Raw genomic sequence first — 17,783 nt, 5'->3', positions numbered from 1 at the left:
TGAGAAAAAGGGTTCACTTGTATGGAAATCACTGAACATCTTATATATATATATAAAATTGTGTTGTCATTTGCATACTAAGAAGTTTCTTGGAAAATGGAATCTTTTCCCAGTATCCAGAATAGCAATCTTCACATAACAAGTGTTTGAACTTGGGGGAAAAAAAAGAAATAAAGAAAAACCATAATTGTAAATATTCAGAGACAAAAAAATTTCCACATTAATGGAGTCCAAAAATGCATGCCTCACACTCTCCCTATTGATTGCTTCACTTTATGCAGTAAATAAGTAATATGTTTTGACATCAATACTCTGTAATTATGAAGATCATTGCAGTGATTAGATCAGATCAAATCTTCCAAAGTGCTTTTGACTACATTGTTCTAGTTACTGTACATACAAGTTGCTTTTCTCTACATTATTCTACTTACTGCATATACAAACTTCTTCTGGTTCTTGTCATTTCAGTCTTCATATAATATTTCCTATACTATCTGACCAGGGCAGAGTACTACAGGAATCTCATCCTCCTTCTTCTGGTCACTTTTCATTAATACAATGTTAGATTATCATCAGAATATCTCTAATATTAAATTACATCAGCCTTTCACATTACTCTGTTTTAGTCCTAATTTTGCAAGCCATTCAAACTTCCAAATATTCTTCATTTATCTTTAGCTATGTCTTTTGCACTTTATGCTTGTTAAAAAAAAAAAAAAAAACAGTTATTATGACAACATTTCATTCCTGTACTTATGAAACTAGTAATATCAGAGTAATTCCTAATATTTACTTTCATCTTACTGGATCTGACTTATTATTCTCCCTTGTCAAGTTACTTTTTATATTCATTTAGCTTCAAGTTATTTGCAAATTTCATAATCATGCCCTCTATGCTCTCTCTAACTTACCAATTATTGCTTTATTAAAAATAAATTTTATTGCTACATTTTGTTTTATATTGTCTATATATCAACCTTTTTTCCTCTCACAGAGCCAAAAATCTCTTAATTGCTAAAATCATAACAATGACAAGAGGAAAATTACCAATGTTCAAAGGGCTAGAGGAAAACATGAACACCAATGTACCAATATTGAGCTGCAAATTGGTCCAGTCACTTCAAACTTCAAACTATATCCAAAAAGTTACTAAATTGTGCATACCTGATTGAAATCAGCAACACCATATGTTGCACTTCTACTTCTCAACACTACACTCTTTATCATTTGTTGATGGATCTTTATAGCCATAAAGAACCACCAATGTAGGGAACATGTGAAAATTATCAAGATTGAACAGTGAACTTCCTATGGCTACAAAAAACCCCTGAAGGAGCAAGGGATAATAGAAGAATTTGCAGTATATAGAGTATAACTTTCCAAACATACTAACAAACACTGACATTCTTATTAAATAAACAACATTTAGATCCTCCTATAATATTCACATTTCTATCTCAGAAAAATACGTGATCATCATAATAGGCTGAAGAAAAAGCCAGTGTAACACAAACACTAGATATGAAATCAAAGGATGTGAGTTTAAACCGACCTGCTGCCTATGTGTCCTTTTCAGTTTTGTCCACCAGTAACAAGGGAAGGTTAAACTAGATGAATTTCAAGGTCAATTTATTAATGGCTCTCTAAGTGATAGGGATACAAAGAGAAATGTAAAACAGTCTACTCTTGGGGAATTTTATCTTCTATAGGGAGGAACAACATGTGCACAAATAAAGAAAAACAAAATAAGTTGAAGGAGACACCTGCATCTGGGGGGAAGAGGTGGTGGCTTAAAAAAAAAAAAAAAAAAAAAAAAAAAAAAAAAAGCCTTGACTTGGAAAAGGGAGTTTTAAGAGGTAGAGGTGAGGAAGAAATATATTTCAGATTATAAGAGCAGCCAGTAAAAAGGCATGTAGACTACTATGTATCAAAAAACTAGGGCTCTCTCTCCCCAAGGCATCCTCTTGTGAGTGACATCATCTTTAAGCCAGATGTGTCAATCCATCAAGCACTTTCAAGATGCCCAAAGAAGATAGGACTATCTGAAAATCCAGTAATTTCCTCAAAATCATTCAACTTTTGGATGATTATCCAAATTGCTTCATTGTGAAAGCAGACAATGTGGGTTCCAAGAAGCAGATCTGAATGACCTTCTATGGGAAGGTCATAGCGCTAATGGGAAAAAACACTTTCATGGGCATGTGGAGAACAACTCTGCCATGAAAAACTACTGCCTCATATGCGGGGGAATATGGGTTTTATGTTTGTTAAGAAAAAAAATCTCACTGAGATTAGGGATATGCTTCTGATCAATAAAATGCCAGCTGCTGCCCATGTCAGTGCCATTGCCCTATGTAATGATAGAGAGCTACCCCAGAACACAGGTCTAGGTACCAAGTAGTAGTCTTCCAGGGATATCACTGAAACCTTAAGTGATGTGCAGCTGATTAAGATGAGACAAAGTGGGTGTCAGCAAGGCCATGTTGTTGAACATGCTGAAATCTCCCTGTACTCTTTTGGGCTGATCACTCAACAGGTCTTTGACAATGGCAGCATCTACAACCCTGAAGTGCCAGAAATCAAGGAGGAAACTTTGCACCTTGGGTTCTTAGAGGTTATCTGCAGACTGACTACTCAACTATTCCATCCACACCACAGTAGTTCATCAATGGGTAAAAGTGAGTCTTGGCTATAGCTTTGGAGACTGAGTATACCTTCCCACTTGCTGAAAAGGTGAAGGCCTTTCTGGCTGAGCCCCTAGCATGTGCCATGTCCATGCTGCTGTAGCAAGAATAGCCTGGTGAAAATATGGGATTTGGTTTCCCAGAGGAGATAATAGTTCAACCTGTTTATTTGTAGAACAAAGAAATTAAAAATGCTTATTAAAAGAAGAAAGGAAAGGAGGGATATTTGCATTTACCATCAAATGCCTGAAGGGCAACCTCTAACATTCCAGGAACTTTCCAAGGGGTGGAGGTGGGGGTGAGGAGAGTCTAAGGCAGAACAAATATGCAAGTCAAAATTTCCATATAAGTTCTTTCCCAAAAGTCTATATCATACTATAGACTCTTATCCCATCATTTCTCTATAAGGAAATAAGTAGCATGCTTCACCATCAAAAATCTAGTTGGTCACTATGTTGATTAGAATTCTTAAATTTTTCCAATCTATCTTTACAATGCTGCTTTTGTATAAATTGTTCTCACAATTCTGCTCATTTCACTACATCAGTTCATGAAAAGTTTTTGATTGTTTCTGTTTTGGCCAGAAACCTTGAGAGTCTTTCCCTCCTCCCAAATAACTTTTTTTTTTTTAAACAAATTTAAAAAAAATTTTTTTTAAAAACAAATATATATATTTTTAAAAACTAGTTAGAAAAAGCCTTAGTTCCTACTTGGTCTTAATCACTGACTGGGAATTGCCTCAATCAAATTGAAACCTTAGCTAAAAAGGCCAAGGTCTATTGCATCCAGGGCCATCTCCCTTCAGCCTGATATATATCAGAGTTTGTCAAACTTTTTTCACACTTTTCAACAAAACTCAAAAGCTGAGTTTCTGAAAATGTAAATCAAAGAAATTAAATGGTTCAGCTAACCTAATCAAATTGGCTAATTACCAGAATTTTTTAAAAAAGAAAATAGTAAGTTTACAAGACTAAGAAAACCCACGCATTTTTGGATTTATCAATATGTACTGAATGTAGCCAAGTGACTTAACATTTCAGTGCTCTAGGAAACTCTCATAAGACTTTTCAGTTGCAACGATGGTATTTACCTACATCAGAAAGAGAGATTTATTGACCTGGGAATTCCCTTTACCAAGTGAAATTGTAGGTCTAGTTCCTATTCCTCTCCTTGTCTCTTAAAGGGCAATTAATACATATGCTACACAAATTGTCTTCAATTAAAAGAGAAAGTTATCTCCCAAATACTTTTGAGATAAACACAATCCTGCTATCTCAACTAAGGAGAGATAAAGCACAAAAAAACCAAGAACTATAGTCAAATATTACAAATGGATAGTGATAAAAAATGTAAATAATATTCTTTCAAGGAGTTTACCAAAATATATTATCATAATCCCTAAAAAACTGTTATTTAACAAATTTATAACAGTGCTGCAAAGATGGTCAACATCAGAAAAATAACTAATGACTACATTAAAAGTCATATTAACAGATACAGAAAAGGCTTTTGACAAAATACAATGAATTACACTAACAACTCCAAAAAATACTGGCATAAAAATCTTGTTATTTAATAGGATAATGTGCCAGCAAACACATGTTCAAAACCCTATATTATTTATAATGGAGAAATACTGACAAATTTCCCAATAAATATAGGGTTTTAAAACAAAGGTGCCCCTTTTCCCATTATTATTTGACTAGAATTATAATTGTTAATTATAAGACATGTGAAAGACATTAAAGGCAAACACATAAAAAAAAAAACAAATTATTATTATTTGCAGACAAGATTATTTGTAAAGTCCAAGAAAAACAAAGACAGAGACAATAACTTCAGTGAAGTTATCAGAATAAGAAGTAAATACATAAAAATATTAATATTTTTATATAGCAATGATGAAAACCAGAAGGATATGAGAAATCCCAAATCACTAATAATGCATATATATCTCAGATACAATATGCCAAGACTCAAGACATTAAAAAAAAAAAAAAAGATTTTAAAACACCAAGAAAAAGTAAAGACATATTCACTGTTCATGACTAGACTGTGTTAATATGATAAAAATACTACCTAAATTTAAGTTTCAGATTTAGTGCTACAAAAATCAAATTACCAAGGGGAAAATCAAAAAGAAAATACATTTGCAAGTAACAAAATACAATTTCAAAGGAAATAAAATATAAAAAGTATAAATACAAGAATTAAATATCACTAGACTTTTAATAATATTACAAAGGGCTCCAATTAACTATTGGGAAAACTTGTTTGGAGAAAAAAAAAATTCAGACCATCATCATATTAAATTTCAAATAGATATGCAGCAATCCAAATATAAAAGGTAACTCTTTTTTAAAAATTGGAGGAAAATGGATGGGTCGAGGTATCTTTCATAATTATGACTAGACAAAGAATACTTGCATAAATGCTAGAAATCAAAAAAGACAAAAGTTTCAATTGAATAAAAGTGAAAAGCTTCTGCAGAAATAAAATCAACTTATAGCCAAGATAAAAAAAAAAAAAAAAAAGAAAGTTGATAGAGAAAAATCTTTGCATTTCAGATAAATACTTCATATCCAAATATATGGGGAATTAAATAAACATAGAGTGTCCCAAGAATTTTAAATGTAGTTTCATAAGTGCTAGAAACTTACCCAAAAATCATTTGAAAGATTCACCATTCTTTGGGTCATCTTAAGGTGAAGATTAAAAAGATAATCCTTTCATCACTGATTAGCAAATGATCAAAATTTTAATAAAATCCAAAAACTCACTAGAATAATATATGGCACAAGATAGTGATTACAGTGAATTTTAGTAAGAAAAATATCAATTTAAAACAAAAATTAGAGGATTAAACTTTCAGTTGTAGTAACTATACTTCCAAAAACCAAGAACTATTCCTAACTATATAGCTGGACAAAGAAAAAGAACAGTTCTTAAAATAAGAACTATAAACTATCAATAATTATGTGAAAGTGTTCCAGATCACTACTAACAAAAGAAATGTAAATCAAAACAATCCTGAGATCTCTTCTTAAATCCAGCTAACTAGCAAGTCAAAGAAAAAAAAAAAGAAAGAAAGAAAGAAAGAAATGGTCAATGCTGAAGGATCTCCAAGAAAACGAGCATATTAATAGTATTGTGAAACTGTAGATTTTATAAAATCATTTATAATTATACAAAAAAAGTGACCACTCATAAATTTTGACCAAATTAATACTTAAAATAGTTCTTCCTCAAACTGGAAATTAGTATGGCAAAACTAGGCATGGACCCACATTTAACACCACATACTAAGATAAGATCAAAATGGGTCCAAGATTTAGGCATAAAGAACAAAATCATAAATAAATTAGAGGAACATAGGATAGTTTACCTCTCCGTCTTGAGGAGGAGGAAGGAATTTGTGGCCAAAGGAGAACTAGAGACCATTATTGATTTTGATTACACCAAATTAAAATGTTTCTGCACAAACAAAACTAATGCAAACAAGGTTAGAAGGGAAGTAACAAATTGGGAGAACATTTTTACAGGTAAAGGTTCTGATAAAGGCCTCATCTCCAAAATATACAGAGAATTGACTTTAATTTATAAAAAATCAAGCCATTCTCCAATTGATAAATGGTCAAAGGATATGAACAATTTTCACATGATGAAATTAAAACTATTTCCACTCATATGAAAGAGTGTTCCAAATCATTATTGATCAGAGAAATGCAAATTAAGACAACTCTGAGATATCATTACACACCTGTCAGATTGGCTAAGATGACAGGAACAAATAATGATGAAGGGTGGAGGGGCTGTGGGAAAACTGGGACACTGATGCATTGTTGGTGGAGTTGTGAAAGAATCTAACCATTCTGGAGAGCAATCTGGAATTATGCCCAAAATGTTATCAAAATGTGCATACCCTTTGACCCAGCAGTGATACTACTGGGCTTATATCCCAAGGAAATACTAAAGAAGGGAAAGGGACCTGTATGTGCCAAAATGTTTGTGGCAGCCCTTTTTGTAGTGGCTAGAAACTGGAAGATGAAAGGATGCCCATCAATTGGAGAATGGTTGGGTAAATTATGGAATATGAATGTTATGGAATATTATTGTTCTGTAAGAAATGACCAACAGGAGGAATACAGAGAGGCTTGAAGAGACTTACATCTACTGATGCTGAGTGAAATGAGCAGAACTAGGAAATCATTATACACTTCAACAATGATACTGTATGAGGATGTATTCTGATGGAAGTGGATATCTTCAACATAGGGAAGAGCTAATCCAATTCCAATTGATCAATGATGGGCAGAATCAGCTACATCCAGAAAAGGAACACTGGGAAATGAGTGTAAACTGTGAGCATTATTATTATTTTTTTGTTTTTGTTTTTCTTCCCAGATTATTTTTACCTTCCAAATACAATTCTTCCTTTGCAACAATAACAACAACAAAATTCGGTTCTGCACATATATATTGTACCTAGGATATACTATAAGATATTTAATATGTATGGGAATGCCTGCCATCTAGGGGAGAGGGTGGAGGGAAGGAGGGGAAAAATTCGAACAGAAGGGAGTACAAGGGATAATGTTGTAAAAAAAAAAAAAAAAAAAAAAAAAAAAAAAATTACCTATGCATATGTACTGTCAAAAAAATGTTATAATTATAAAATTAATTTTAAAAAATTGGAAAAAAATAGTTCTTCCTCTCAAGGAACTAATATTAATGGGAGAGTTAACAAAAATGTAAGTTATAGCTACAGGTCAATAAACAAGTGCCTAATTAATATGTGCCAGGACTAAGACCAAGGTATAAAATAAAGCAAAAGACAATCTCTGGTCTCAAGAATCTCACAATTTAATAGTGGAGGTGACAAGCTTAAAATAATTATGTACAAATAAGTCATATATGCTAAACTGGAAATAGCTGACAAAAAGGGAATTGGGAAAGACTTCTTATAGAATATGCAATTTTAGCTGAGATGTAAAGGAAGACAAGGAAACCAGGACATAGAGATTAGGAAGAAAAGAATTTTAAACATAATTCTAAGGCAAGACATGAGTATTTCATTCATAAGGAATTGCAAGAAGGTTAATGAATGTCTCCATATGTGGAAAGAAAGAGTGGAAGGTGTAAGAAAGGAAAGATGGAAGGCCAGATTATGAAGGGCTTTGAATGCCAAATGATTTTATATTTAATCCTGGAGGTGAGAAGAACCATTGGAGTTTATGGGGGAGGGGGAAAAAGGAGCTTTAAATGGTCAAAACAGGGCACTGACAGTTCCATGAAAGAAGGACAATAGTAGAGTGAGAGATTCTACGATAGGCACATCAACCAGCAAACTATTGCAGAAGCTCAGGAGTGAGGTAATGGTATGTTGGACAGTGACAATGTCACATTAGTGAAGGGAACCATATATGAGAGGTATTACAAAGATAAAACTGACAGACATTGGCAAAAAATTGAATACAGAGGATGAGAAAGTAGTCATAAATAAGAACTTGGAGGACTGGAAGCATGATAATGTCTTTAATAGTAATGAGAAATTTGGAAGAGGAGAGACTGATAAGAGAGAAAGAAATTCAATTTCAGACATGCTGAGTTTAAGATGTCAATGGGACTTGTACATGCCTAACATATCAGATTATTATCTTGGAGAGGGGAGAAAAAGGAGGGAGAAAAATTCAGAATTCAAAAATCTTAGAAAAATGATTGTTGAAAACTATCTTTATATGTAATTAGAAAAGAAATAAAATATTATTAAGTTGAGGGAGTCGGGAATATATTAACATTAAGTTCCCTCTGTTTTAGTGTCATTTCCGAGACTTTCTAATGTCAAGTTAAAAAAAAAACAAACATTTAATAAGTACCTATTTAGGTGCCAGGCACTTTGCTAAATAGAGTGGATTTTTTTTTTTAAAGGCAGAAAATCGCCCCTGGTCTTAAGGAATTTAAAGAACATACAAAACAACTATGTATATGACAGTGAACCATAACTGTGTATATGATATTGAACCATTTTATAATATCAAGACGTTGGTAGAAAGAACTGTTTTCAGTATTCAGGAGCTGTAACTTTGAGAGGAGGGTAGGTAGTTACAAGGAGATGTAGGATTATAGCTGCTGCATAGTTCTTTGCCAGATCAAATTTGTACAAGGCTTGTACCTTCCTATAATAGGAGGTCCTGGTAATCAGAGGGAGAGGAGTTACAGAAGTTCAGGGGCTTACTTGCTAAATGGTGGCATGTGCTCAGTGGTTCGTGTTGATGGTTGCAGAGAGCTCTCATCTCCAATGATACTACAGCTGAACACATATAATTCAAAAGAGGCCAAAGACTAAAAGAAAAGGTTGCACATACATAATAAAAATATTCATAATAGCAGCTTTTTGAAGCAAAAAACTAGAAACAAAATGGGTACCCCATCAATTAACAGTCAAAAAATAATGGTATATTAATGGAAAAGAAAAGACAAGTGAGAAATTCAGAGAAACTAACATTTTCATGAATTGATGATAAAATAAGCAGTAAAGAGAATGAGAAAACGATTTCTAAGGAGAACAAGAAATTTTCTCATTCTCCTTACTGCTTATTTTATCATCAATTCTACATATAATAGTCACTACAACAATGTTAATAGAAAAATAAAATGAAACAATGTTACTCAATTATGACAAAGCCTGACTCCAAGAAAAAACAAGAAAATACACTTTCCTTTCTTTACAGAAGTGAAGAACTACAAGCAATGAATGCTACATTTATTGTTAATGTTAGTTGACTTTGTAGAACTTTGTTGTTTTTTTGTTTGTTAGAAGAAAAATGTATGGGTAGGAAAAAATATTTGGAAATGTATGATATAAGAACCAAAAAGCACAGATAAGACTTTTTAAAATCTCCAACATTAAAATTCCATATGACTCATTGAAATTTTTTTCATTCACTCAAATATTTACTGACCACCTTTATGCTAAACACTGTGGAAAATAAGTTGTAGAAGATATAATACATCCCTTTTGGGAGTTTATCATTTAACAGTGGAAACAAATTGCATAATTATAGAGAAGCAAAGTGTTGCATAGTGCAGAAGGCCAGCCTTGAAATCAACAGAACCTGGTTTCTACTCTTACTGATATATAGCAGTTTGTATGATCCAGGAAGTTCTCTCTAAGAATATATGTTTCAAAACAGCTACCAATACGCTTAAGTCCATAGAAGAAATTTTTGTTACCAAAAATAATTCAGGTTTATTCTGAAAACAGAAGGAAACATTGGAAAACTAATGGTAGTTTTTTTAAATGGAAGTGAGAGTCATTTTTAAAAAAACTGTAATCTTCCATAACAAATCTACTTCACTTACTTTCTTATTTTCAGTTCTAGGCCTACTTACTGTCATCTCTATCTTTTGTCTTGATGGACAGGCCCAGTCCAATACATATGTTGTGTCATAGTGGAGACATTAGGTAGTCTTCAGACAATTGGTTATTCCAGAATGCTATATGAGGGCAAATTCTTGAATACTTATAGAACTCATTTAGAACACTTTCCAAAGTTCCAGGGCAGCAAGAGCACAATACTATGCAAACAGGTGCATCAGAAGGATCTCTGTATCTAAAAGGAATTCTTTTTCAGAGGTCAATACCTTTGTGCAATGTGTCTCTCTTTTTTGCTTTTTTAACTCTGACTAGATATTAGCCATCGGGTAAAATTAAGTTCTTGGTTCTAAAGCTTTCAAATTATTTTGTATAATTTTGACATTCCTTAGGTGAAAAAATTTTAAACCAGCTCCACGAAATCAAGCTTTTTTTTCAGAATCAAGAAACAAAAAGTTTCATACAGTGTGAGCTTAGGATCTCGACACCTTTCAGTCAATTACTTTATTGTTAAGATGTGCTTGACTGAAGTATTCATTTAAGGCCTGCTAGCTTCCTTTTGATATCCTCAATGAGGATGTCCTCAAGTCATGAATAGATTATTCTCACCCACAGAGATTATGTGAATAGAAAAATAAACATATTATTGAAGTCTTCTGCTCACTTTTTTTTTGGTTGGGTGGGGTGGAGCATAAGCAGGAGTAGAGGGAAGGGAAGCCTTGAGTTTGTTTCTTTTCCCCTAGACTTTTAGTTGCTTCCCTTTCAGTAACCTGGAGACTCCCCTCTCTCAATGCGTTTAATATTATATCATCTCCAGCACAAAATTCCTTTATTTTACACTGGGCACAATCCATTTATTTTTCTTGTCTTTTTTTTCAGTATCAATTGTACTTTATTTATCAAGGAAACATTATCTTAGACTGTAATAATAGAATCAAAATGTGATAGTTTCATTGACTTGTTGATATACAGAATCATACAAATTTTAAAGATCTTTCACATTTTTTGTTTTTCTTCCAGTTTTATCGTTAAAGTCTTTGGAATGACTTTATTAGTTAAATTTCTTGCCAAATTTGCTTTAAACATTATATTTTTGCTGGTTTTTCAATGTTTTAAGAGATAAGACTGTTCATAATCTTTCAGCATTATTCTCCATAAGAGAAGTTTATCAAAGAGTTTATATTTTAGTTTTGTCCAAGTTACCATCTCTGCTTGACAAAGAGATGAGCTGTCTATTGACTGAAAAAGTTTCTAGGCTTTTTCTGTTCCTCATTACTGGAAATTATTTGAACTGGTTAAATTTCAATATAAAATTATTATAAACAATAGAGATGTTCTTTCATTCCCATCCATTTCCTATTTTCAACATAACTTGTTAAAATAAATTGTTCTAATAGCATGCAATATCTTTTTTCTCATTTTTATTCTTTTAGGTTTATAATAATTTTGATTTTTGCTATAAAGATGATGGTCTGAATGTAAGAGTTGATGATAGAAAAAGAATAACAGAAAGATGATAGTTTTCATGGAGATTAGAAAAGGAAGAGCCAAAAAAGGTAAAAATGTGTCTAACACTATGCAATGATAAATGGCACCATTATAAGAAGTTTGAGTTAAGATTAAGATGTGGAAAGAAATAGCATGTATGGGAAACCTATGAACAATAGGGTACACTAGAAGAGGAAAATAAAGAGGGTTACTACTTATATAATAAAATTATTAAAGAATTAAACTGTAGAGGGGCAGCTCTACAAGATTCAAATCTGGCCTCAGACACTTAACACTTCCTAACTGTGTGACCCTGGGCAAGTCACTTAACTCCAACTGCCTCCAAAAAAAAAAAAAAAATTAAGCTGTATAATGAACATAAAAAGAAACAAACAACTAAAAAAAAAAAAAAAAAAAAAAAAAAAAAAAAAAAAACAAACAAACAAATCCCAAAACAAAAATCTGGCAAAAAGATTTGTACTTTGGTGAAGGAGGCAGAAGTTTTATAAGGGGAACTGAGGGACATGTTAGAATTGGAGTTTATAGATCTAGTTCCATACAAAATGTTAATGAAAATGCTTTGACTTCAAAATTCATTAAATCTAAAACTGAACATGGATTGCTTGTATCTTCTTCCTCAAGCCAACTATTTTCAATTTCTCTATTTTTCATTATCATCATTCTCCCAGTCACTGAAGCTTGAATCTTTCAACTCATTACTGACTCACAGTATTCTTACCTTCCCTGAAATGGCCATATCACATCCCTCATCATCTCTACATCTACCCCTACACTAGTCCAAGGTTTGCTTAATTTACTAAGTGGTATTCCTCTACCCAGTCTTACAAACTTGTGTATGTATGTGTGTGGGTGTCTTACCTTTCCCTCTGTCTCTCCTCTTCTCTAATTCATCCTATATAACAATGCTATAATAACCTTTGTAAAATACTACACCCATCATTTTTTTTTTTGTACAAAGGAAATAACAAAGCTTTCTTTATATATATTATATCAACTTTAGCTATGCTAATCTTGCTTTATACAACAATTTCTCAATCCTTCCCCAAAGGGGTATTTTCTGCTCTAAGTAGGCTAACTTACTCATTCCTGTTTTTATTTATTGATCTATTTCCTCCTCTGTCCCACATAGTCCAGCTCAAATACTATTTCTTGAATGTCTTTTTTAAGTATGCCAATCTATACTGACCTCTTCCTTCTTTAACCTCCAAATGTATTTTTAGTATATACCTACTGCCTTATATTAGTTTCATTATGCTATTCTTGCCTCTTCAACTTGCCCAGAGGAAACGGAAACATAAAAAGAGGTTAAGTGATATGCCAAGGATCATACATCTATATAATAGCAATTAGAGTAAGATCTTAGCTCAGCATTTTTTCTCCTCCATTGTACTATAAAGGTATATTATAATCTGCCATCCCTTAGAACTCAATGATAATTGCCAACAAGCCGTAAGTAGGACATCAAATATTACTAAATGAAAATATTTGGAGAAAAGACATAAAAGTTAGAAAGTAAGGGTTATAAAAAGTAGCTTTTCCAAGGTGCCTTCAACTTGGAACAATTGTATTCCTCCAAATCTGAAACATTCTCCCACCCCCTCCAATGGACAAAGTTCATTTAAACTATATCTCATGCTCCCCCATGTGCTATGAATTAGTCCAATTTTTAGTAAGCTCCCTCTAAGTCATTCAGCATGCAATGTAGCATTTAGTATTTTAAAGTACTGCTTCAGGGAGTTTTCCAATAGTTGCCAATTTGTTGCCAATCCTGACTTGCTTTTGTTATTTATTTTTCTTTGCACTTCACTCAAGGCAATAGAAATAGGTCGACAATTTCTAAAGAGTACCACAGTTCAAGTCAGCAAACATTAAGTGCCTATTGCCTATAAAGTCCAAAATATTAAGGATACCAAGACAAAAAGTTCCTTCCAGCATTTAACACTTTCTATCACTCTCCTGGAGAGTCTCTCTTTTTTAGATTTTTGTGTCCTTGCTCTCTTCTGATTTTTTTCCTATCAGTCTGACCAGTTCTCAGTCTCCTCTGCTAAGGTCATCCAGTCCATATCTCCAACGTGCAGGTTATCCTGGTCTCTCTTCTTTCTCTAAATCAGTGATCTCATCAGCTGCCATAGCTTCAATCACACTATTTAAAAAAGGTAACTACTACTATTACTACACTACTACTACTACTACTACTACTACTACTACTACTACTACTACTACTACTACTACTACTACTACTACTACTACTACTACTACTACTACTACAACTACACACACACACACACACACACCATCTTTTTTCTGAGCCCTGATCTTTGCATCCCCTGCTGGTTACTCCCATTAGGATGCATCATAGGCAACTCAAATCCACATTTCTAAAAGTGAATTCATCTCTACGCCTATCCCTATCCCTTCGTCTTTCTATTTCTGTTGAAAATACTTATAATTCTTTCCACCACTCTTTTCCAAATAATTTACCAAGTATTGTCAATTCTATTTGTGCAACATTACCCTCCTTCTAGCCTTGCTTTTCTTTTTTCTTTTCTTTTTTTTTTTTTAAGCTTCCCAATCTCCTCCTAATCCACAGTACTTCACAAAGCTGGCAAATTGATATTCTGAAGCACAGATTTGACTTCATCACTCATTTGCTCAAGAAGTGTTCAATTGTGTGACTTTTTGTGATCCCATTTGGGGTTTTGTTGGCAAAGATAATGGCAGTAGTTTGTCATTTCCTTCTTCAGCTCACTTTACAGATGAAAAAACTGAGGCAAACAGGTAAGTGATTTACCCCGAGCGTCATAAAGTTAGTTAAACGTCTGAGGCAGTTTTGAACTGAGGAAGATGAATCAGTCTCCTGTTCTCTCTGTTCTATCTACTTCTATCTAGTTAGACACCTACCAGCTCACAAGAGGCTTTAATAGTTCCCTGTTATTTCCAGGAAAAAATATGAGCTTCATGCTTTGGCATTTAAAGACCTTCTAATCTGGCTTCACACAAACCTTCAGCCTCATTTTACATTACTCTTCATGCATTCTATGTTCTGACCAAATAGTATCTGTTCCTAGACTTAGCATTCCATTTCCTACTTCCAAGTCTTTGCACAGGCAACTATTTCCCCATGCTGCAAACATTTCCACTCCTCACCTCTGACCTTTGAAATTTCTGGTGCCCTTTAAAACTCAATTTGATATTTCAATTTTTCTTTTTACTTCCAGATCCTTGTACATAATAAGGCAATTGAGTTGAATAAATTTCATAAAAGTTAAATTTTAAAATAATATGGATATATGTAAAAAGTTTAAGAAAACAGAGTAATTAATTCGTTTTACTTATCAACATATCCTAAATCTGAAAACCCAGATTGTCTCTGTGTCCTCTCCGAGGAGAAATTTATCATAGCTCTTTTTTTTCCCAATATATCTTAAAGCAGGCATTTTCTTACTATGAAGAGTGACTTTTATTTTTAAGATTTTGATAATTTCAATATATTTGATTCCTTTGTAATTTTATGTACTTTTAACTGTACTGTGATATAATTGGTTTCCTTTGTAATATTATATATGAATTTTATTTTACGCATCTAAAATCACTCTTATAAGAAATCCAAATCTCACCAAATTGTCCATGGGATCCATAATTAAAAAACAACAACAACAACAACAACAACAACAAACTTTTTAAAAGAATTCCTATCCTAGTTTTAGCTCTCAAATAAATACAAGGAATGTATTAAAAATAATATGCTAATTTCTACAAAAAGAACCATACCTGTACCTGTAATGAACATGCTCAGACAGGAACTCTACTAAGTCTAATTCCAAAAATCCATATTCAGAAGATGTATTATGCTTTTAACAAAGCAATAGACAACTCTATCTATTAAGACACAATTCCTGGCTGTCATCCAAATCTGATGCATAGGACACAAAACTTTTTTTGCTTCAAGATTGAATGAAGCCATTTAACATATATAAGATAAACAGATAGTACTCATTCAAGACAACTATAGCTTACACAAGCTATCAAAAGAGTTGTTATATCTACAAAGAAGCTACAATTTCCGGTGTTTCAGTATATTTTCATAGATTTGAAGAATTTTGAATATGGGAGTGCCTAAACTAGTTAAATTCCCATTTTACCACCAAAGACATCAAAATTCAAAGAGATTAACTGAAGTGACAAACTCAAAGCCAGTTTCAAGTTCCTAGGCCGTACGCTTATCACAGTACTAAATACTATGTGTATGCACTAATCTAAATATAGGTGATTCAAATAACTGGTTTAGTTCAATATTTTAAAAATGAAAGGTTAAAAAACTAATAAAGATATCCTATTTAGGCAAGATCTCTTTAGTAGTTAGTTATGCTTTTTATCAAAGGGATGTTGGATTAATCACTAAAAAACACTACAGTTATTTTTCTTAAAGTCTAGGAGATTTAAAAAAAAAAAATCAGCTTTTGAAACCAATGCCTATTTTTAACCAGAGGCTTCAAGATGAGCAAAATGTCCATAATCTACAGAGAAAACATATTTTTTGAACCTGAAGAGTTCAAATGTTATCCTACTTTATAGGGTTAATTCAGGAGCAAAATTTCATAATTAAGTAAATGTTTTTCATTTCGAGTATGTATGCATGCATGCAAAGGATAGACTAATCTAGTTTTCTTTTAATTCTTGAAGGACATTTTAATAGAAAATGGAAGGGATGGAGATGGAAGTTGTGGAGGGGTGGGAAAAGTGTAATTTTTAAAAGTTTCTACCTGTTCGTATAACTTTAATTTTCTGTTCTCTTAGCTACCCAACATCTTGCACCCCAAATTCTAACTATACAACTCTTTCTAGTGAAATTCTTTCACTGGCAGAATGCATCTAGTTGGTTACAGCAAGTTATAATTCAGTTTGACTCAAGTGTTTGAGCACACAGTAGGTACCAGAATCTCATTGAGCTTGCCGCTGATGGTGCCATGATAAAAATTAAGGAGTCCCTGCCATCGAAAATGGGGGCAAAATAAGTACACAGATAATGGTAAACATGAAGCGTTTACATGAAAACATATACAAAACAAGTACATAGATAATAAAAAGTGAACACTATTACTTGAAAACTTGTTTTGTAAGACTTATTCTGCCACTTTCAAACTATTTCTATGAAACTAACCTTTACCTCTTTTTTTTTTGCTCCTTTAAAAGTATGACACCACCCATTGGCACCTGCTGTCCCCCTTCCCGGACGGGGCTACAAAGATTCAACTCGTAGATCCACAGTTCTCCTACGGAAATGGTGTCTTTTCCTTGTGCCTATGGCAGGCAGGTAGAAGCCCCAGGACTACAGAGGCCTCCCAGACTCCCGCCCCGGCCCGGCGGACCCGCACCCCGGAGGACCTTTTGGGGGAGGGAAAGAGAATGCACTTACCTGTAAGACCACCTCGTTGGGGAGCTGCGCGGCCCGGAACAACTCCACCACCCTCCCGTTGGACGCCACCTTCTTGGTGCTCTCGATGTCGCAGTAGGAGAAGAGATCGGAGTAGTATTTCTGCTCCGCATCGCTCAGCGTTAATCCCTCCATCTTCTTCCCCACCCCCCCTCCCTTGCTCCTCGCCGCCGCCCCGCCCCGCGACCCCGGGGCGGCGGGGCCCTCAGGCCCGGCTTCCCTCCGGAACCCCTCGAATTCAGTCGTAGGAAGACGGAACGTGGCCCGGGCGCCAGGCAGCCCCCCTACACCGCCGCCCTAGCCCGGCTCACAAGTACGCACGCACGCCGGGGCCGGTTCTGCCGAAGCTCCGGTCTTCCCCTCCCCTTTCCCCGTTGCCGCGACCGTCTCTGGCCGGGACACAAGCAACAGGGCTGGAGAAGAAGAGGAGGCTCCGCGTGCCGCCGCCGGCGCTCCCACCTTCTGTGGAAGAGGGTCCTCCTCAACCCCTACTCCAGGGCCGGCTCGGAGGCGTAAGGCCCAGGCTCCAGCACCGACAACGGCGACGCGAGGCGAAGGCCACCTCTCCGAGCCTCCGCCTTCGCCGCGGGTTCGAGCCGCCCCCTCTTCTTCCCTCCCCCCTGTTCCCCAATCAACTTCCCGCCTAGCTTCCTCTTCCGCCCACCCTTTCGGGGTCAGCCTCCTAAAAGAGCGGCTGCACCCCGGAGAAAGTTATGGGGCTTTTAAGCTAAAGTTTCAGGGGGCGCCTGGCTGAGTGCGGCTGCCGCTCCGCGTCCCTCCG

At 34.7% G+C, this 17,783-nt stretch overlaps 1 protein-coding gene and 1 pseudogene across 6 annotated transcripts in view; one reads left to right on the top strand and one right to left on the bottom strand.

The window, feature by feature from the left end:
- REPS1 (RALBP1 associated Eps domain containing 1) overlaps positions 1 to 17,155 on the bottom strand; it is an 87,400-nt gene extending 70,245 nt beyond the window's left edge. For 5 of the 6 annotated variants that reach the window (XM_074309710.1, XM_074309711.1, XM_074309708.1 and 2 more), the window contains exon 1: positions 16,985 to 17,155. In XM_074309710.1, the coding sequence (XP_074165811.1) occupies positions 16,985 to 17,137 (153 nt within the window). In that variant the 5' untranslated portion in view covers positions 17,138 to 17,155. The remainder of the gene's footprint in view (positions 1 to 16,984) is intronic. The other variant, XM_074309714.1, reaches the window with a different exon arrangement.
- On the top strand, positions 2,020 to 2,787 carry LOC141566813 (large ribosomal subunit protein uL10 pseudogene; annotated as a pseudogene).
- Positions 17,156 to 17,783: the final 628 nt, after the last annotated feature.

This window comes from Sminthopsis crassicaudata, chromosome 4 (genome assembly GCF_048593235.1).
Source record: "Sminthopsis crassicaudata isolate SCR6 chromosome 4, ASM4859323v1, whole genome shotgun sequence".
Classification (NCBI taxonomy): Eukaryota; Metazoa; Chordata; class Mammalia; order Dasyuromorphia; family Dasyuridae; genus Sminthopsis; species Sminthopsis crassicaudata.
The sequence above is the reverse complement of the archived record's forward strand: the minus strand, read 5'-3'. Positions and strand labels throughout refer to the sequence as shown.